We start from the raw sequence: 21,151 nt of genomic DNA on the forward strand, positions 1-21,151 counted from the left end.
CATGGTGTTTTTCCCTTTTCTGAGTAGACAACAGAATTGTGTATCACTTGACTTTCCATGGGTATTCAATATTGTGGCTTTCTGTTTTTCTTGTAAACGCAGGAAAAATAAAGTCAATTAGTTTCTCATTTGCTTTGTTCACTGTAAGACAAAAATAGCATTCAGCTTCTGTTTGATGATTAGAATAATGGCCAAGGCCAGAAATATAGATGGCAAGTTGAATAATCATAATCTTGAATAACCATAATCTTACTCAACAAAAGAGAACTGGCTACATCAAAAATAAACATAAATATCATAAAGGTAATCTTTGAAACCAAGTGAACATGTAAAAAAACTATTTCAAAAAAAAAAACAACATTCTCTTGGTATTTGTCTTTTCCATGCCTATCCCATTAGATAGCTGCAAAAGAACCCCTTTAATGACCAAGAGCAATATTTTGTTTTTTTAAGATTTCTTTCTTTATTTACAGGGAAAGAGAGAGAGAGTTCAGTGGGGTGGGGTAAAGGGAGAGGGAGAGAGAAACTCAAGCAGACTCTGTGCTGAGTGCAGAGCCCCACAAGGGGTTTAATCTCATAACCCTGAGATCATGATGACCATGACCTGAGCCAAGAATCAAGAGCTGAATATTTAACCAACTGTCCACCCAGGGACCCCACAGTAATATGTTATTCTTTAAGCTACCACTTATTTTAATGATTAAAATTTTGTGTATTTAAATAAATCATGAGTAATTGTTATAAGGAAAATATGGCATCTTATAACTAAATATCTTTAATATCTAACTTCTGCTTATTTTATTATTTCCAATTACCACAGTATGTTATGATTTTAAATGAAATCTGTTTTCTTTTAAAATATTATAAAATTAATACTTGTAGAGTTCATATTGATTATCCAGTTACTTTTATTGATCTTACAGGCAGAATAGTATCTTGATCTATCACATTCAACAACACCAAAATATATACAACTCTGGTGTCAATATCAATAATCACTAAAAATCAAGCAAACATTTACAACTATGTGCAATTAAGGGAAATTGATTCAAAAGGCATGTAATTGTAGTAACAATAAAATAGCATTTATATATTAAGACATACATAGTCAACCTAAATTTAGTACCTCAGGCATGTTTATAATTTCGATATTGATACAAACTTTGGAAACTGAGGAGTACACTGGCCAGTCACCAATGATCATGGAAAAAAAAAAAAATAGACAAAAGTGCTTATTTTGCTAACAGTATAGCTCTTTAGCCTGACATTGTGTGATATTGTTATCCCTTCCCAAGCATTAGAAATCAATACTACATGTGCCTCAAGCTTTTTTACAGATGAATGATCTGATCAAGATGTCCTCAGTTTTCAGAAACTAAGGTCATTAATGTTTATCTTCACTTGAGCCATTTTAGAAGGCTTGCTGAACAGAATGCCCAGTCTCAGACTACTGTATGAACAGCGACATCTAGTGGGCATTATGACCCCAAACATTTTATAAGTCCAAACCAAGGGTATCCACGAAACAAGCGAAATCACTAGGATGCATCATCTTTAATATTAACACAAGAATATTTCCAATGGAACTATATCAGAAAATTATACTTCCCAGTAGACTTTCTATGACTTAGTTATAAAATAAATTTAAGAAAATCCAGCACTGGCTTTTGATCTTTGTTCTTAATCAACAACCTTTACATAGGTAAGTATCCTTTGTAGATTTTTATAAAAATCCAATTTCGTTCTCTTCATGTCTGAATTCTTGCTTCTAATAGGGTTATATAAAGATCTCTGAAACATGATGAACTACTAAATAATCAGTTTTGTGGCTCTTTTAGGAACATGAACTGAAATGTCCCAGCAATAAACAAATCCAGTCAGTCTCTATGACAATGCACTGAGGGGCAATATTAAGATATTAGAAAAGCTGCCAGTCGTTAGTGATTGTTGTATTGAGTTTACACTGAGATGTTATTAATTTATGTAAACAAGGAATATCCATTTCAAGACTCTCTAAAATAACTGATCCATGAAACAGAATTATAGACTCATTTTACCATCAAAAAGTCATTTCCTAAGTATGACTGTTTCCTGTTCATGAAAAAGTCAGTACATTCTTTGCCTGTTTTGCATAGCCAATCTGAGGCAATCCAAAAAGCTTTTGTTGTTTGCTGGAACCTTAGCTCATCATGCTCTATACATACTTCCAGCCAGAGATCTAAAACTATCCCCCAACTCCCTTCAGGCCAGCTCCAGGGAATCTGTATCTTCCTGTCACCATGAAAATTTTTTCCTGAGCACAAACTGTGTATGATGCAATTCCATGGTTGTTCATGGGACACCCTGGGATTGTCCCTTCCAGATGGACTGAGGTACCCCCGATACGCTGAAACATACATAAATGAATATAAGCGGACTTCACTATGAACTTATTTCATTTCCCCAAATTAATTTCCATGGACTAAGACTAGACCTTTCTGTTTCTCTCTTTAAACTTTTAAGACTTTGTTAATGACAATAAACAGATGCAAGGTCTAGACCACAGTTGTTGTTTTTTTTTTTAACATACCAGCCTCTTCAAACACAGAATGGGCATATTTAATCCTTCCAGATCATTAAACTATCCACCACCCAGCCACATGCCATGTTGGTGATTAGCTGAGACATTCACCTGACTTCCATTTGCGTGCTAAAAAGGGCTGTATAAGCCCAGACCCCCAGGGACTGGACACAAAAGTCCAAAGGAGGGATATCTCACAGGCATCACCCAACTGGGGGAACTGTGAGGAAAAGAAAGGAACCATTTTATAGCACTTAAGATTTTCCTGTAAATGCTAGGCAGACACGTTCCAGTGGTCATTTCATACCCAAGTATATAAGCAGTTAATCTTATTAAAACAATGAGTGTGATTCATATGCATTTAAAATTAATACTAAGGTCAGAGGAGGTACTGTTAGTGTAAAGCCCAGAGTTTTCTCCAGCCCACTCCCACCAGTAACTCCCTAGTGCTCTTCCCAAGGTCTTAAGTATAGGAGGATATGTGGGCAGGGGCCACAAAAAGTCTAATGTTTACTAAGGGGACAGGTGGCACTGAGTGGCGCTGGTGGCACCTGGAGGTTGCCCTTTACGGCTCTTCACTATATAGACTTCCTTTTCCCTCTTTTCCCTCTCTCTGTTCCCTTTGTCTCTCTTATTTCTGCCTGAATCGAACAGTGATCATGTGAAGCACTGTTGTGCCCTGCTGCTGTCTGAACCCAGCTTGTGAGACAAAGATGATTTCTGAATTTCAGTGGAAATGTTGTTAACTGCTCTACACTCAAAACATCCAGATCACCTCAGATGAAGAGCTATGGGCAAGCACAGATTATTACTGTCTGCTCCTAGTAAGAACCTCCTCCCAAAAAATAATTCAGAACTTGAACTTGCATTCTGAGTTAAAGGTTAATTCTCTATCGACATTTACATATCTTGACCTTGCACATGTTTTAAGGATGGATTAGTTCAGATTTGCAAGTAAGTAATCTCAAAGTTACCAGCCCACAAAAACGTTTTCATTACCTCCTCTCTCCACAAAAGTACCCAAAGAGTAAAGTAAATTATACTTTTTACTAATTGCCCAGGGTCATTCTTCACTGGGCCTGGAAGAGTATACAAGAGTCTAGTTGAATGGTTGGATGAGTAGCCACCACTAGATCTCTACAAGCCTAGAAATAATTTGGTCTGGGTCTAAGTGCTAATATCATGCTGCCAAGTCTCTTTCTGAAAAGCATAAAAGCAAAATATCCCATTCCTGCAAGCAAACCAACCACGAGGGTAGTGCCAAGAACTTTGGGGGCCCTTTTCTTGGCCACCCGGAATGCTGTTGGCAGCACTGCAGAGATTAATATATTGTTGACATGTCCTAAAACCTTGTTAAATGTTTTTCTCTTCAAGACACGTTCGTAATAGGTTTCCAAGTTTGGTCGCTTTCCATTTCCCCAGTTTCTCCTCGCAAACCCCAGGAACTTCAGTCGATGTAATGTGACAGCAAGAGAAACGTCTGCCAGGGTGAAGGATTCTCCGCAGAGCCAAGGCTGGCGGCCCTCTTCTAATCAGAGAGATGGACACAGAGAATTAGGGGCAAGAGCTATACACATAGATTAGCTGGCATCTTTCGTCTCGGTCTTGGGGGCAAGTGTGAGTACAGCAAAAGATGAAGGCCATGGTACATTCTCTTGACAATCCTACTCAGTGAGTAATTCTAACCTAAGACAAAGTCCACGCCAGTGTATCCCAAGCTAAGAGGGATTTCTTGGTACCTGTCAACCACCTACATCCCTTAGTGAAACAGGAGCCATCAGAGCTCAGAGCTGATCTTTGATATTGAAAAGAATTCTAAGGAGCTGAGAGCCTCCAAACCAAAGGAGTCAACAGATCTTTCCTCCTGGCTTAGGAAAACAGCAGGTGAACTTTAGGAAGATCTGTAAAATTGGGCCTAAAATGTCACTCAGTGATTGTTGCTCCTAGTTACTTATGTAAAGCAGAAGAACGTTCCTATTGTGAAGCAAGCTTCATGTAACATGGTCTTCAACTTTGTCGCCAATTAAAATAGCGCAAATGGTCCATGTGCATGCAGGTTCATGCAGTTAGGTTCACAGGTACAATACATGGATGCTCACCAGCCAGCCTGCCGATTTATACAGGCCAGCCCCCATTTTATACTTCAGATTGGAAGTATTCTCCCTGCCTAGGGAAAAAACTAGATGGAGCTTTCAAGCAATTACTCTGGTTATTCAACCAAATGAACTACTGTAATTAAAAAATGTGTCAAATGGTCTAAGTAGGAATCTCTCAACCGTAACTTTAAATGGTGCAGAAAAATCCTCTACCAGTCACATTTCTCATAAACACAGACTGGTTATCATTAGACATCTGGGTTTTGCTGAGTTCAGTATTATTATTATTGTCAGGATAATTTAAACTGCCCATGAATAAAAATAATTTAAAAAAAAAACAGACTACAGAATGTTTTTGGTAAAATCTAAGAGTATTCCCATAAATACGCTTGGCATCCAGCAAAAAGAAAAACAAAAATAAAAACAAATGAGAACCTACCTGGGGTTTCTTCATTTCTTCTTTGCAACTCGGTTTCAACCTGATCCAAGACTTTCTCCAATTCATCAAGAATTTTCTTCAAATATTTGACATTGTCATGGTCAAGCAGCTTTGACTAATTAGCAAAAATAACTAAATAAGTTATTTATGCCTGCAAAAAAACAACCAATACGAGCAAAGCAGACATAAACTCTTCTAAAGCTGGAGACTATTAATCCACAACAATGAGGAGATCCAGAATAATGTTAAAGCCAAAGCAAACCTGAGGGAAAATGCTCTGGCTGTGAGAATACTCCATGGGCCAGACCCACTGGTCTACTGAGAACTCCTGTAGGACCAGGTGACCAGACATGGCCAAGAACACAAGGGGTACACAAAGAGACTCTCTCAACCCCCAAGGAATGAATGGAACTTAAGCAACTTTTGAGGAATGAAAAACTGAAGGGTTAGGCCTGAAGGAGAAATCTGAATGCAGTGAGTTAAAGACCAAGAGGAAAGTAAGGAGTGCTGTGTGTCCAGGCGTTTCTTTTGAGCAGCACACTTAGCTAAGATAAGATAAAGGAAAATGGGAAGTTGAAGAGGGTAGGGAGTGTTGGTGTTTGCTACATTTTTAATATGGCAGAAGCTTGCATGAGTTCTTAGGCCCTGAGGAAAGAAGCACCAGAAAGAGAAAGGCTGACTGTAACAGATGAAGCAAAGCCCTGCTCCTCAGGGGGCAGGCAAGTCAGAGTGAATTAACTCAAAATGGATTAAAGACTGGAACGTAAGACCTAAAACCATAAAGCTCCTAAAAAAAAACAGAAGTGGTAAGCTTCATGACATAGGTCTTGGGAATAATTTTTTGAATCTGACACCAAAAACAAAAACAAAAATAAACAAGCAGGACTATGTCAAACTAAAAAGTTTCTGCACAAGAGAGGAAACCAAAAACAAAACTAAAAGGCAGCCTATTAAATCAGAGAAAATATTTGCAAATTATGTATCTGATAAGGGGCTAACATCCAAAATATATAAAGAACTCCTACAACACAATAGCAAAAAATAATCTGATTTTTAAATGTGCAGAGGATCTGAATTGAAGACATAAAGAAGACATATAAATGGCCAACAGGTACATAAAAGGATGCTCACCATCATTCATCATCAGGGAAATGCAAGTCAAAACCACAGTGAGATATCACCTCACAGCTGTTAGAATGGCTATTATCAAAAAGGCATGAAATAAGTACTCACAAAGATGTGGAGAAAAGGAAATAATCATGCACTACTGATTGGTATGTAGGCTGGTGCAGCAACTATGGAAAACAATACAGAGGTTCCTCAAAAAAATTACAAATAGAACCACCATGTGATCCAGCAATTCCACGTCTGGGTATTTATCCAAAGAAAACGAAAACACTAACTCAAAAAGATATATGCACTCCCATGTTCACTGCAGTTTCATTTACAATATCCAAGAAACAACCTAAGAGTCCAGTGATAGATGAATGAAGAGATGTGGTATATATACACAATGGACTATTATATTTTTATTATTCAGCCATAAAAAATAATGAAGTTTTACCATTTGCACCAACATACATAGACCTCAAGGGAATGATGCTAAGTGAAATGGGTCAGACAATGATATATCCTATAGGATCTCTCTTCTACGTGGACTCTAAAAACAACAACAACAAAACAAAAACTCAGCTCATAGACAAGAACAGATTGGTGGTTGAAGGTGGAGGAAATGGGTGAACGGTAAGAAGAAAAAAATGAGAGAAAGGAGGGGAGTATAATAGAAGAACAAACTTGCTAATTGCCCTATTGGTATTAAAGTCCTAAAGGTTTAGCTAGGCCTTAAAGTGGCAGACTACCTGAAATGACAGATTTCTAGTATATATTATGAACTTGCTTTTTCATTTTATGACTTTCCTTGACAATCGGCATATTCCTTGACAATACCTGCCTTTTAAGCAAATGTCATTAGGTTTGAATATTAAATCTAATTAAGAAAAATTCTTTCTAAAAGCAGAGTGTAAGCCAAAGGTAACATGCACCGGTGATTTGCAAATATTTAAGAGGAGATGTTCTAGAAATAGTAAGAACTTTTTTTTACAAAAAGTAGAACATTTAATACAAAAAGTGGATGTCAATTGAGGACAGCCTGGTTTACTTACTTTAAGTCGCTTCTGTTTTGCGATGTATGCCTCTTGTAAATCTGGGTTTTCTTCAGCAAGCTTTTTCAGTTCCGATTCTGTGTTACCAATTTGGCCTGATAATAAAATCATTTGTGAAATAGGAAATTATTTCCTCCCGTCTATACAAGAAAAAAGGAGAAGCAGGAAACTTCATGGTAAGAGCTTGAGCTCTGGGGTTCATGCCCTGACTCTGCCTTAGACTTAACCTCTCTGTGCCTCAGTTTCCTCAGATTCAAAATGGAACTATCAGAGTATCGGCTACATAGGCTAAGGATTAAATGTGAGGCACCCAGGAAAGTCCTTAGAGGGAGGCTCAGCAGATCAGAAGTGCTCAATGCACAGTGGTTGTTCTAAATTTCAGTACCTTTCTAGTTTTTGTTAATGGACTTCTATATGAGACAAGGAAAAAAAGCCTTATTTAAAAAAAAAAAATTAACTCCAGGTGACAGAATTATATTCAGACCACCTGTTTCAAATCATATGAGTATTTATGCAGAGAAGGAGGAGGAACAAGAAGATAAAGCAGAAAAAGGAGAAGGAAGGAGGGGATGGAAGAGGAGAGAAGAAGTATCTAAAGGAAAGAAAAATAACATAAGTCAGAGAATTATAAAGATGAGATATGATGTCATAGAAAAAATGTAATTTCTAGAATCAGAAGATCTGGATTTGAGTGTTCCTAGTCAAACATCCCCAGAGTCTGACCATGGCCACCTTCCCTTACTGTCCTATTCCAATCACATGTGCCAGAGAGCACAGTTTTTCTTCCACATCCCATGCAATGACCATACTCAGCAAAGAGGTGAGATGGATTACAACTCAATCTTAATAAATCTCAAATCACTCAATTCAGAGGTAGACTAATGGTTAGACAGCCTCTAGTCCAGCTCCCTCACATAATGAAACAAAAATTAAGGACCAGAAATGTGAACTCAGTTGCCCATAATCACCATCAGATTCCAGATTTCATGATTCTTAGTCCATCTTCTACAAAAACATGTTATGTTCTTTACTTTTCCACAGGCTACTCTTCTGAATTTTACCCAAGCTTGGCCCTCAAGGCTAAGAGCTGGAAAATCAGCTCCAATAGACCATAAATGTCCAGCTGAAAAGCGGAAGCACAGATTAATCTGACTGGTGCATGGATCGATCTATAACATGAATATCCATGAAGCAAACTCAACAACTCTGTCCCCAAGTCTTCATGAGATATGCCCAGACTCAAAAATGAACCAGAAGAACTTTGAAATAAAATTCCAAGCCTTTAAGATTGTTACATACTGCGAATCCGTGTGGTTGCATAAGCTGGGATCATGGAGTCCACAGTTAGCTCAGGATGTAAAATGCAGCCGTGGGTATAAGCATCCATTGGCAATGAGTCAAGCAGTTCTCGATAATGTTGTACCCGTGGGTAATACATGCTTCCTTTATCAGGCATTAACCTGGGTGTTTTTTCTAAAAACATACACACAAACATTAAAGAAAAAGTTACAAATCAGAGGTTACATCCAAAAGCAAAATAAAAAACTCAAACCCCTTTAGCAGTGTTTTCAATGTTACATCAAGGCAATTTAAAAGATGATATCTCCCCAGCCCAGACATTCAAAATTTGAAATGGACTGATGTACCAGATTAGACCCCAAACAATGATCACACTGCAATTCTCTCACTTCTCTACCTTACAAATTGCTACTCTACCCACAAGGCCGAGTTAGTTATGTTAACGCCTCTATGGGACATTCCCTAACCTCCTACAACTACCAATATCGGATTGGGTCAGGTGTGCCTTCCTCTGTACATGGAAAATACCTTTGTAGATATACCATCAGAACCTTATCACCTTAATTAGTTGTCTGTATCTTTTTGCCCTATGAGCTTCTTCAGGGCAGGGAGTCTGTGATTCACTGTCTCTCATAATGTCTTATACATATTAGGCCATTGATAAACATTGGTTAGGTGAATTAAAACTCATTATGAAAAGATAATCAGAAACCACTCTTTCTAGGTTCTAATTAACAGCAAGAGTGACCCTTTTGATGCTTTGTGAATGTGCACTGAAAGTCTTCACAGAATTCACCATGAATTTCTAATATTTTATATCTAGAAAGTGGGTTCTACATAAATCCTCAATTTGCTGGTTAAACCCTAGACTATTTGAGGGTAGGGACCATGCACTGTTCTCTGTTGAGTTCCCAATGCCTAATATAATATTTGGCTCACAGCAGGTGTTCAATAAATTTCAATTAATTAATATATTCCCAAATTTCTAGTTGTCATAGAATATTTGAACTGGAGGAGCTCTGTAGCAGTTAACAAGGACACTGAGATATAAAGGCTGAAGTATTCCCCAAGATCACAAAGCTAATTAAAAGCACAGTAAGAACTAAAGCCATTGATTCTTAATACCATGGCCTGCTTTATAACATCATGTTCAAGGGGTTTACATTTCAGAGACTATCCAAGAAGAATAATGATGAACCACATGATCCAAAGATCAGGACTATGTCCCTTCAGAAACACTTCCTACTTCTGACTCTCCAACTGCCCTTGAAAAATGCCAATGAGCTTATTCCAACAAATGGAAAGAACAGACTCAATTTTATTCATTTATTTCTTAGTTTGGGCTATTTAATCTTGAATCCTTTGAGCATCCCACACTCATTCATAAGTGTTGACAATTCAGAATTGGTTGCAGAGCATTTCAGACAAGATCTTGTAATGCCATAATCCAAGTGGAACAATCTCTCTAAGCCAACAGACTATTTCTGACTGTAAGAAAAAATAAGATGGATTACTCCTCAAACCTGTGGGCAAATTTCTAATTCCCTGCTGGAGAGTCCAATTCTGAAGTCTGCCTTGGAATAACCAGGAATGAAGTGTCAGCCACATACTGCTTGTCAACAGTGGATTTACCCAACTACAGCACACTTCCTTGCAGATCTTTCAGGATCTCAATATATCAGTAGAATCCCAACCAATGCCTGGTAGACATGTCCATAAGGACAACAGACTGAAGTCCTTCTAAAGTCCTTGAAACACTGAAGAGTTCTTAACCTTTTGTGTGCCACAGACCTCTTCTCAAAATAATATTCTTAAACATACAACACATAGGATTGCAACGGAAACTGAATAGACTGAAATACATGTATCAAATTTTAAATTATAAAATATTAAAATGGGTGCCTTTTATTAATACATTAACAAGATCTAGCAGCAGGTCTAATAACTACCATAATTTCGAAGTAGTTATAAGCATAAGTTATTTTTAAGATAACTGCAATAACCTGATATGCTAAGAACATATCTGTGATTTCTATTGGTAACAAAATCACAGGCACTCCTTATATTGTAGGTTTATGCCTACATTGGAAATGAAAGGAATTGATGTTTCTGTTAGAAATTAGTGAAGATATAATTTTTTTCCCCTCTAGGACCTCAAATTTCCTGCATTCTATTCATAGATCACTAAGGGCAACAGCTCTCTAAGTGCTATCTAAGAATCCTGAGCTTTTTCTAGATACTCTCAGTGGGTCTACAGAGTCAAAGCTACTTTTATAGTAATACTACAATGTTAATTGCTTTTTCACTTACTCTCCCTCAAGAATACAGCAGAATTTTTCAGAGGCTACAGGACATGTGATAGCTCTATCACTCTGACAGTTAATGAGATGTGGGCTTGTGTATTCATGTGTTTTAAATTTTTCTCAATTTTAATTCCTAATTTGGCAAATATTAAAAGTTATACCCCACAAAGCTCTCCAGTGTTCTCAATAATCTTTATGATAAAGGGGCCCAGAAACCAAAAGTTTAAGAACCACTGCTCCGGGGGTCCAAAAGCCTCAAGTTAAAACCAAAAATGGTACAGCATATTAAAATTCTTCCAAGTAGTTAAATTTATGGTCACTGGCTCAGGCTACTTTCTGGTGCCAGGCCTGGGGCTTGTCTTCAGAAGAGGATACCACTTCCTTCTGGGAAAGTGAATTAGAGCAGGAAAAACACTGTCTGGTAATTGCTTCTGTGGAAGTTCCATCTGGCTAAGCCCAAATTCTTCAAAGGAAGATAAATGTTCAAATCCATGAAAAGAATTTGTTCTACTCAGGACACTATTACTATGTAACTCTCTACTATAACGCTTTGTCAAACAGAGCATAAGATACCCACTGAACCCAAATTCTCATCCAGCCTGTCTCTCGTCTACCACCTCCATGGCAATACCTGCAATGTGCTGTCATTATTCTCTACACCAGAGCACAATAGTGTCCCCTGCCTCTGGAAACAGTTTTTCAAAAGGCCATTGGGAATTCCCTTTGAATTTTATACAGACCTTCCCTCTCACTCTCATTCTATTTTATTTCCCAATCTTTCCATAAAGCATATTTGTTATAACACATGCATGAAAGAAGGAAAGGAAAGGAAAAGAAAGAAAAGGAAAGGAAAGGAAAGGAAAGGAAAGGGAAGGAAAAGAAAGGGCCAAGGGAAAGGGAAGGAAAGGAAAGGGAGGGAGGGGAGGGGAGAGGAGGGGAGGAGAAAGGAAAGAGGAAAGGAGAAAGAAAACAGAAGAGGGATGCCTGGATGGCTCCCTCAGCTGGGCATCTGCCTTTGGCTCAGGTCCTGATTCCAGGGTCCTGGGATCAAGTCCTGCATTCGGCTCCTTGCTCAGCTGGGAGCCTGCTTCTCCTCTGCCGCTCCCCCTGCTTGTGCTCCCTCTTTCTCTCTCTCTGATAAATAAAAATAAATTAAAAAATTTTTAAAAAGAAAGGAAAAGAAAAAAGGGCACCTGGCTGGCATTCAAGTATGCAGCTCTTGATCTTGGGGTCATGGGTTTGAGCCCCACATTGGGTGCAGAGATTACTTTAAAAAAAAAAAAAAGAGCCATTTTAGTATGCTACCTCAGTCAGGAGTAAAAAAGCAATAGAAGGTTTACAGGGGGAAGGCACGAAATCAGAGGACTTTTAAGAAGCAGGCATTGAAAAGAGTTTCCAGCATTAGGGAATAGAGTTGCTGTACTGGAAACCAGGATAAGTGACTAAGCTGGAAGAATAAATAAGTAAACTGGCAGGAGACCAGACTTCCTAGAAGAACTGAGTAGGGAACAAGGCAGGTCTTGAACCGCACCTAAATTTAGGCAGGTGCAGATAGACATAAAACAGAAAGATGTGATAATGAGAGAAAACAAGTTTTTTAAAACCAGAAAGAAAAGATACAATAAAAGCATTCTGCAGATATTTCACAGGGACAAACACCTCCATACAGTCTCAAGTCTCTGCATTGCTCAGTAGAATAACAATGGCCTTGAGCCATTAAAAAAAAAAAAATCACATTCAGTTTCCCCAAGTGCAAAAAAATTAAAAGAATTTAAGAGGTTACAGGCATAAGCTTCCACTATCTTTCTACATTGATTTTTTCTGATTTCCCATGTTCCTCAACGATGGCAGATAAAGAAGGCATAATTATACCCTATTTTCAGGGAAGACTCCCTCCCCTCCACAGGTCTATTTGAATAATTTTCATCTCTTCCTTATCATTATTAATTCAATGAAAACAGACTTCATTCCTACCTTTATCCCCTTGAGAATTTTTTATTTTACTTAGGTCATTTAGTAATAACATCGATATATTAGATAATATGCAACAGGTAGTTGAATAAAACTGTACCCTTCAACCAGTCAAACACCACGCTATTAAAAAAATATAATAAAAATGGTAAATAAATTATGACCTGAAATAAAAGTTATAGTTACAATTGACTACAATTCAAAGCTGTCACAACTATAGAACTGGAACAATCAAATCTAAACACAGATTAAAAAAAAACAACAACAACATACAGTGTCAAATTATAGAAGTTCATTATATGCAGCCATGGTTTTCTGAAAAAGACAAATTTATAGCACTATTTTCAATAAATTTTATACCTTAAGTGGTATAAACAGAAACATTTGCAATTGGGGAGCAAAACTTCTTTATCAGATGGTTTGTTCCAATTATTGTTAACACATAATATGGAATTAGAACCTTTGCATTTTGACACCCCGACCTGTCCACTAAAATTGGACAAACCAAAGAGTAAAAAAAAAAAAAAGTAACTTTTTAACTCCACTTTTGGCACAATCATGAGTTTTAAAGGCTCATTTTCTTTTTCTTATCACATATCATATTTTCTCCACACTTAATTAGAACCTTTGTGCTAATCTACAATTTTAGTAGATGTGCTAAAAGGCATATAAAGTGACTCAACTATATATGATAGGCTCTATTAATAGACAAAAATTTGAATAATTGGAAATTCTTGCCTAAATAATTGCATTTTTAGTGTAACAGTGACTTCAGAATTATTTTTAAAATGAGTTGATTTTCAATAGATATTGACAAAAATCTTATCCAAAAAATATATTTCCTAATGAGACTTATATACACTACCTTAACATCACACCAGAGTACTTTATTTCCAAACCAAGTTCTATTTCCTAAGAATAAATGAGGTATATATATGAGTTCATATATATATGAACTGAGGACATGAGACATGATCTTCAGGGAACTCTTATATACTAAATTACCAAAACTCCATATTCACCATATGACAGCCTCGATTCCAGATTACCAGCAGTAGTAAGTAGTAATGTTCTAGTATTTTGTAGTCATTTCAGATCCACTTTTTTTTATTACCTAGTGTCCAAATTAAATTCACTGAGAGAGATTATGAATAGTATAAGAAACATCTAGATTTTAAAATCTATATTAGCAAAATATTCACTTGTTACATCCACTGTTTCCGAGTTTCCCTAGTTTGCTTAGTATCACACCTCATCTAATTTAATCAATTGCATGTGTTACTATATCTACTCTTCATTGCAAGCCTGAAGAGAAAAAGGTGTCACATATGTGAAAAGGAATCTGTAAAACTGAGTAGTAATAATAGCCCATAAAAACAGATTTGGTATTATTATCAAGTTTACACAATGAAACTATCTTTGAAGATTAGTAAGCTTCTAATTATTAGGGATCTTTGAAATATCTCTGGTCCTTGCGCCAATTAACACCCAAAAAATAGCTATTAAAAGAATGAATAAAGAGATTGTTCTTTGCCAGCATTGATTGAGCACCCATAATTCAGTACTTCTAAATTCTTCTTTTGACTCAAATTATGACTTCAGGAATATCACCACTGATGTCTACATCACTATTACTTTCAAAACAGAAAAAAAAAAAAAATCAAGGAGTGCCTGCCTGGCTCTGTCATAGCAGCACGTGACTCTCGATCTTGGGATCATGGGTTCAAGCTCCACATTGGGTGCAGCAACTACTTAAATAAAAGTAAAACTTAAAAAAAAAATCAAAAACTTACTTACATAACTACTTAAATAAATAAACTACTTTAAAAACTATTTAAATAAAAATAAAACTTTAAAAAAATCATAGCCATCATTCAGTTTAGATACTAACTTTTATAAAGCTAAGACTTGAAAAGGATTGCCTTGGCTACCAAATTTCTCCTCACAAACAACCAATTATTTAATGGACTTATCCCAAAAGCATAAGGATATAAATATTGATTACACACAAATATTGAGAAGTATCTACAGGTCAGCAAAACATCATTTTTAATATAATCCCCAGCTGGTAAACTAATAAGGGATGGCAAATAACAGCAAAGGAGATACCAGTTGACTACACTCTATTTTTTACATGAATGAATACACTTTAAGTTTCCTATTACAACCATGAGCAACTATACGTCTCATGAAATCCATTCACTTAGTATTCTAAGTTGTAAATGTTCCTCAAAGTTCCACACATAATTGAACAAAATGTTGTATGTTCTGACCAGTTCACAATTTGCCATGTTTTAGATAGAACCAAAACGACTTGAGATCATCCCAGCCTTTTATCATTAGCTTTAATCAATAACCTTTTAGCAAGCCAGGTCTCCCATCCTTGCTTAACACAACTGATTTTTTTTTTTAATTCTCATACTACATTTAGCCTTGTTAAACTTTATCTTCATTTTTTTTTCATTTCATTGTCCCATGATAAGCACTTCACAAATTGGTCATCATCTTAACTATCCCAGCTTTTGCCATCCACAAATGTAACAGTATCTCCACAATGTCTTTATTCAAGTCATTAGGCTCAAGTCAGAGAACAGAAACCTGTAAGAACACCAGTAGAGATCCCTGTCTAGGCTGATTCTATCTTCAAAAGTTCATTCATTTTTTTTAATTATTCGAAAGTGTTTATTGAGCTCCTATTGAAAAACATTCACCATAGGAAGCACTGGGGATACAACTGTTAATAAGACAGACACTGTCTCTGACCTTATGGTACTTAACAGTAGTCTACAAGTAATTGAAATAAATGTAACAAAATTATATAGGATAAGTCTTTAGCTAAGTGTGCATCCTTATGTAAGATGTTTATAAGTGAATATTCTTTAATATGGTGGTTTGTTCATCTGAAAATGTGCATTACTTTAATCTAGCCATATTTGCTCCTTTATTCCACAAGGGTACCTTATGAAGTAGTCTCAAATGTTCTACTTAAGATACCTTATATCCAGAACCATGCCCAGTATACAATAGATTCATTTTTCTTAAGTGTTAAAGCCATTCTTCCATAACGTAAAACTTAAGCTGGTTCCTTTTAACTGAGATACTCTAAAGTTATATATATGTACGTGTGTATGCATATAACTAATTTATAGTGCTATGTAAAGTTTAAGTGATTACTTAACACACAGGAAGTGCTTCTCAAATTTTAATGTATATATGAATCACTTCGGGATCTTGTTAAAATGCAGGTTCTGATTCAAGAGATCTGCATTTCTAAGAAGCTCCGAGGTGATACCAATGCTGCTAGTCAATGGAACACACTTTGAGTAGCAATGATTGGTAGAATTTATCTTTTCCCATCCCTGACAATTGGGATAAGATCCATCTTTTTTTTTAAGATTTTTATTTATTTATTTGACAGAGATCACAAGCAGGCAGAGAGGCAGGCAGAGAAAGAGGAAGGGAAGCAGGCTCCCTACCGAGCAGAGCAGAGAGCCAGATGCGGGGCTCAATCCCAGGACCCTGGGATCATGACCTGAGCCGAAAGCAGAGGCTTTAACCCACTGAGCCACCCAGGTGCCCCTGGGATAACATCCATCTTATCTGGCTCTTTTCCTAATCTCCATGGGTTCTTAATGACATAAAAATTATCTTAATGGTAATAGTGAAAATGCATGCATGTTTATTTTTTATTTTATTTTAATACATTGGGATAAACTTTCCCTATAGACTAGACTAGCTTTTATGTAACTGTTTTCTTGCTGTCTTTCTATCTACCACAGGTTTTGCTTCCTTTAATCCTATTTGAACCCCTTCCAATATAGTGACAACTCTCCGGAGAAAGAGAAAAGAATGAACTAAGAATTGATTGGACTTGCTTTATCTCTGCAATTGATAAAACTGTATCACTTAATCCAATAGACAGAAAAGTAAAGTCACCAATGATATGTAACAAGTTAGCAATAGCTTTAGATAAAGAGCTGGGATTCTTGATTGTTTACTGATCCTATTGGTACAGCCAGAATTAAAGTCCTTAGTTTCCATATTTTCATTTAACATTTAGCCCCAGTGCCTTCTCCTCTGATTCCATAAGTACTAAGAAGAACTTAATTAACATTTCCCTTCTTTGAGTAGGACTCAGAATGTATCTTAGTTTTTTTTATATGATCAAAGCAAAAGAAAAAACCTAAGGAAAACTTTAAGAAAACCTAATAATCATTAACTTTACTATATTGCAAAGTAACATATTTTATATTACTGAATATCTTAAAGGACAAACAGTGCTAGAAGAGGAAGAGAATGGCAGTAGTAGCAGTAGTAGTAGTAGTAGTAGTGGTTCAAGGCATGCCAACAAAATATTTTAATATGATTTTCCATTTACTGTATCTTTTTAAGATTTTTATTTAAAATGGAATTCTTATACAGTGATTTTGTTTTATTTATATTTTAACCACTTTTCCCAAGAAATACAAATTATTTAACAGACTTGTCCATTTCCAAAAAGCTCAATATTGAGAAAAATTGTCTTAAATCAATTAACCACCATTTTCAGTACAGTCCCCAGCATATAGACATAAAGAATAGCAAGTAATCATACAAGAGAAAACAGTTCATTAAACTCTGGTTTAGCTCAACGTCTCCACCTCTAAAATCTCCAATCATAATCCTAAATAACCAAACACTTGGAGTAAGAATAGGGGCAGCCGTAGTGCCAATCTAATTCCCTGGGGTCCCCTCCACACACATTTAGGTCCCATACCAATTTTTTTTAAGTACCTCAGACATTTTTTGGCCTAGTAATTTGGGGTTATATTCTGGTTTTTATCCTGCCCAATTAACACCAGCACAACTACTGGCAGATAAAAAGTAACTGGATCTCATGCAGCTTCTATTTCAGAAGAGTACTCAGCTGAAAGGAGCCTTTTGTTCTCTCAATTACGCCAGTGATCAACTGTATAATCTTGGGCAAATAGCGAAGCTATAGTTCACCTCAAAGGATTGTCATTAGGGGCAAGCGAGATAATATTTAGGTAGCAATGACTATGGGAGACAGCTAGTATAAATATGAAGATATGGGTTTGAAAGACTTCCATTCTAGTCCTACTTTGCCAACAAAATAGTTGTATTACCTTAGGCAACCCGTTTCTCATTCATCAGGTACAATGGTAATAACTAGTCTACCATGCCTGTCTCGGATGGCTTCTTTTGAAGACCGAATAGAATAGAAATTATAAAATGCCTAACATAAATCAGGCTATCAATAAATGTCAAAAAATAACTTAAAAGCACCATACAAATATAAGTGCTTTAATTCTTTACAAAAGATATAAAATTAATGCTATAGAGAAGTCACAGGAAAAAGATCTCTAAATATACCAACATTCTATTCTTCCTTCCTAAGTTTCACTCCTCTTTTTCCCTCTTATTATTTTTAAGATGGAACTATTTGGTAGACTAGAGAAAACTGATTTTCATCACATACATTTTAAATCGTTAGGAATTTTCAAGGCTAAAGATTCACCACAACAAACCACACACCTGCAGAGGAAAACCTCTGAATTAAAAGGAATATTCCAACATTAGAATTTGCTTACATAAAATTTGTGGTATCAACCTATTTTATATTTGTGTGCTTATGGAAATGGAAAAGGTTTTTAGCATGAAACCACCATCATGAAACAAAAAGGAAAAAGAAGGAAGGAAGGAAGGAAGTGGGGAAGGGAGGGAGGACGGAAGAAAGGGAGGGAAAGAAGAGGAAGGGAGGGAAGGAGACATATATTTGTGTTGAAAGTAAATCCAAAAAATCACAAATAGCCTTAACATTACCATCCAGGAAAGTCTGTTCAAGATAATCAATGATCTGAGTGGCCTCACAAATAATGTTTTCCCCGTGGATAAGGACAGGCACTTCTCCAGTTGAGTTCAAACGCATAAACCAAGGCTCATTGTGCTCACTCAAGGGCAGACTTACATCATGTTCCTCGCACTTCAATGCCTTTTCAGCAATTACCAAGCGCACCTGAAAGAGTTCACACTGGTTACAACACATGTAGGCTTTCAGGTAAATGACATCTCTGGATACCGTTAAGCAGCCTTTCTGGGCTTCCCTGAATTATTATTATCAACATTCTTTTTAACTATTCCTATTCTAGGAATTAACAAGTGAGATACATTCTAGCGTCTTAATCGTATAAATTAGAAAGGACCAAAAAAAGAAAAAAATTGTAAATAATTCTGGCTAAATTTATTCCACAATGACTCTCTATCATCACTACTTTCTTTCCATCTAAACCTAAGGATGTGTCCTCCCCAGACAAGAATCTGATATATAGATGTGCTAGGCCTTGTTGAAGAGGACGAATGCGTACAAGAAAAAGAAGGAACTGTAGATTATGCGGTTGCGTGAAAGCGCTTCCCTCTGCCTCACTCTTCAAGGCCCAGGGGACAAGGCCTCCGGCCCTAATACCTAAAGTGATGCTTTTTTGTCGCATATCATGAGTGGTAAAGCCTGAGTCATAGCCTTTCCATCTCAGACCAATTGTCTGTGCTCCCCTACAAGGCGCATCCCGGACATCCAGGGAGCGCCCGCCGGATTTAGGGCTTTGGAGGCCTGGTTCGAGACCCGCGGGAGGACCCAGGAGAGCCCTGAGGGAGCTGTCCCGGTGCTGAAACCCGATCCGCGCCGCCCGCCCCAACAGAGGCCTTTACCTTTTGAGAGCTGAAAGAATGTGTCCAGTGGTACAGAATGAGCCTAACCTCCGCGTCCGACTTGCCTTCCGCCATCAAGGGCGCGCCCCCTCTCTGCTCCTCCTGCCTCCGAGCCATTTTGGGGTACGCGAGCGCTGCAGGGCCTCGTCTGTTCAGCCCTTTATTTCTCCCACCCACACTGCCGCGCGAAGCGTAGTTAGTTTTTTCCGCTTTGCCTCCAGGAGCCGGGAAAGAGATTTTCGCGCGGACGAATAGACCTCTGGGAAATGTAGTTTCCACCGCCAGAAAGCTGCAGGGCAGTGTCTGCAAAGATGCGGGGGTGTCTTCGCGCCAGAAAGCCACTGATGTACGGAAGTCACATAGGAGGGGCAAATGCACTTTTTTTAGAGGAAACCATCTAAAAAGAGTCCCTGAATACTAAGATAATAATAAATAATGGTTTGGCGGGGTGGAGTAGAAGTTGCTGAGGTATAAAAGCAGCAATTTCTTCTTGGTTGATTTGTGCCCTTTGCAGAACGGAAGTTCCGGGGTGGGGGGGGACGGTGGGGGATAGAATAAGGACCCATGAGTTTTCATTAGAAGATATTCTCAGGGAGTCATGCAAAATAATAAATGATAACATCTCTTATAAACGATGACGAGTTAAAATAGCCTTGCTGCAAAACACAGAAGTTTTAGGACAGAATTACCCGGGTTCACATCCTGATTTTTGAAGCGGTGGTAATAATTCTTCTTCCCCCATAAGGTCTTCCTGACAAATAAGTAAATACAATGTTAAACACTCAAAATAGCCTCGCATATTGTAGGCACTCCGTATTATTCACAAATTCAGTTGCTTTATAAATACCCTCGTATAGCCATAGTCAAATCATAATTTTATACTAGTCTAATGAGTGTACATCTCTTAAAATTTGGCATAATGGCAAAGTAATAAAAATTTTCCATTAGTAAATATGTTTTGATATGACCATAAAAGGAATGCTTGTATAATTCATTAAGTAAATACTTAGTGAGCACCTAGGTAAGCACATTCTAAGCATTGTGCTAGGCTCTGGTAATACAAAGACCTGACACTCAAGATATGTCTGGTGGCAGAGACAAGTAAATAGACAACACAACAGAGATGATAACTGTCAGTCTTAGAGTGAACACAACGTTTTATGAGGAAAGAGAGGTAATATGCAACTCTGATGAAAAGAGACAAAAATCTCATGAGGCACTTCCTCCCGTCTACAATACATCATTTGTTGGTCTCTATAATTCTTTTATAATTTTTAAAGATTTAAAAACATCATTCATAACCATAAGTTAATTCAAATGCTACAGAAAAAAATGACCCTTATCAAATTTGCTTTTTTTTTTTTTAATCAGTTGGTTCTTCAGAGTAGAAGAGGAAAAAACAAAACCTTGAAATCAGACAGAGTAGGGTTTAAATTCTGGGTCCACCCCTACTTTGACCTCTCTTGAGCCTTCACTGTCTCATGTGTAAAATATGGATATATAAAAATATATGCCTGCTGTGGGAATTCAGTAAGAGAATGTATATAAAGCATTTAAGCTGTTGCTTGGAATATAGCAGTTGATGAAAGCATATGTGGAAAGCTCCTCCATGACAT

General features: G+C 37.1%; 1 protein-coding gene across 3 annotated transcripts; it reads right to left on the reverse strand.

The window, feature by feature from the left end:
• Positions 1–890: 890 nt before the first annotated feature.
• On the reverse strand, positions 891–19,751 carry GDAP1 (ganglioside induced differentiation associated protein 1). Of its 3 annotated transcripts, XM_044245434.1 has the most exons (8): positions 19,536–19,751; positions 18,654–18,846; positions 8,557–8,730; positions 7,258–7,352; positions 5,096–5,210; positions 3,910–4,088; positions 2,672–2,780; positions 891–2,386 (listed from the first exon to the last, which is right to left on the reverse strand). In XM_044245434.1, exons 1-8 carry the CDS (start codon positions 19,650–19,652, stop codon positions 2,049–2,051), a joined length of 1,320 nt encoding a protein of 439 aa, XP_044101369.1. In that variant the 5' UTR covers positions 19,653–19,751; the 3' UTR covers positions 891–2,048. The 3 variants fall into 3 exon arrangements, with proteins under 3 accessions (XP_044101369.1, XP_044101372.1, XP_044101371.1); XM_044245437.1 differs by lacking the exon at positions 19,536–19,751 and having other exon boundaries at positions 18,799–18,846; XM_044245436.1 differs by lacking the exon at positions 891–2,386 and having other exon boundaries at positions 2,696–4,088.
• Between the last annotated feature and the right edge of the window lie 1,400 nt (positions 19,752–21,151).

Source organism: Neovison vison, chromosome 4, assembly GCF_020171115.1.
Source record: "Neovison vison isolate M4711 chromosome 4, ASM_NN_V1, whole genome shotgun sequence".
Classification (NCBI taxonomy): Eukaryota; Metazoa; Chordata; class Mammalia; order Carnivora; family Mustelidae; genus Neogale; species Neogale vison.

What these genes read in the sequence shown, in the direction of transcription:
- GDAP1 (XM_044245434.1), bottom strand. Translation starts at nt 19,652, where the DNA reads ATGGCTCGGAGGCAGGAGGAGCAGAGAGGGGGCGCGCCCTTGATGGCG. An exon ending in ATTCTTTCAGCTCTCAAAAG is followed by an intron (nt 18,847 to 19,535) that starts GTAAAGGCCTCT and finishes GAACTCTTTCAG; the next exon opens with GTGCGCTTGGTAATTGCTGA. An exon ending in AGAGAAAAACATTTAACAAG is followed by an intron (nt 2,781 to 3,909) that starts GTTTTAGGACAT and finishes TTTTCCTCACAG; the next exon opens with TTCCCCCAGTTGGGTGATGC.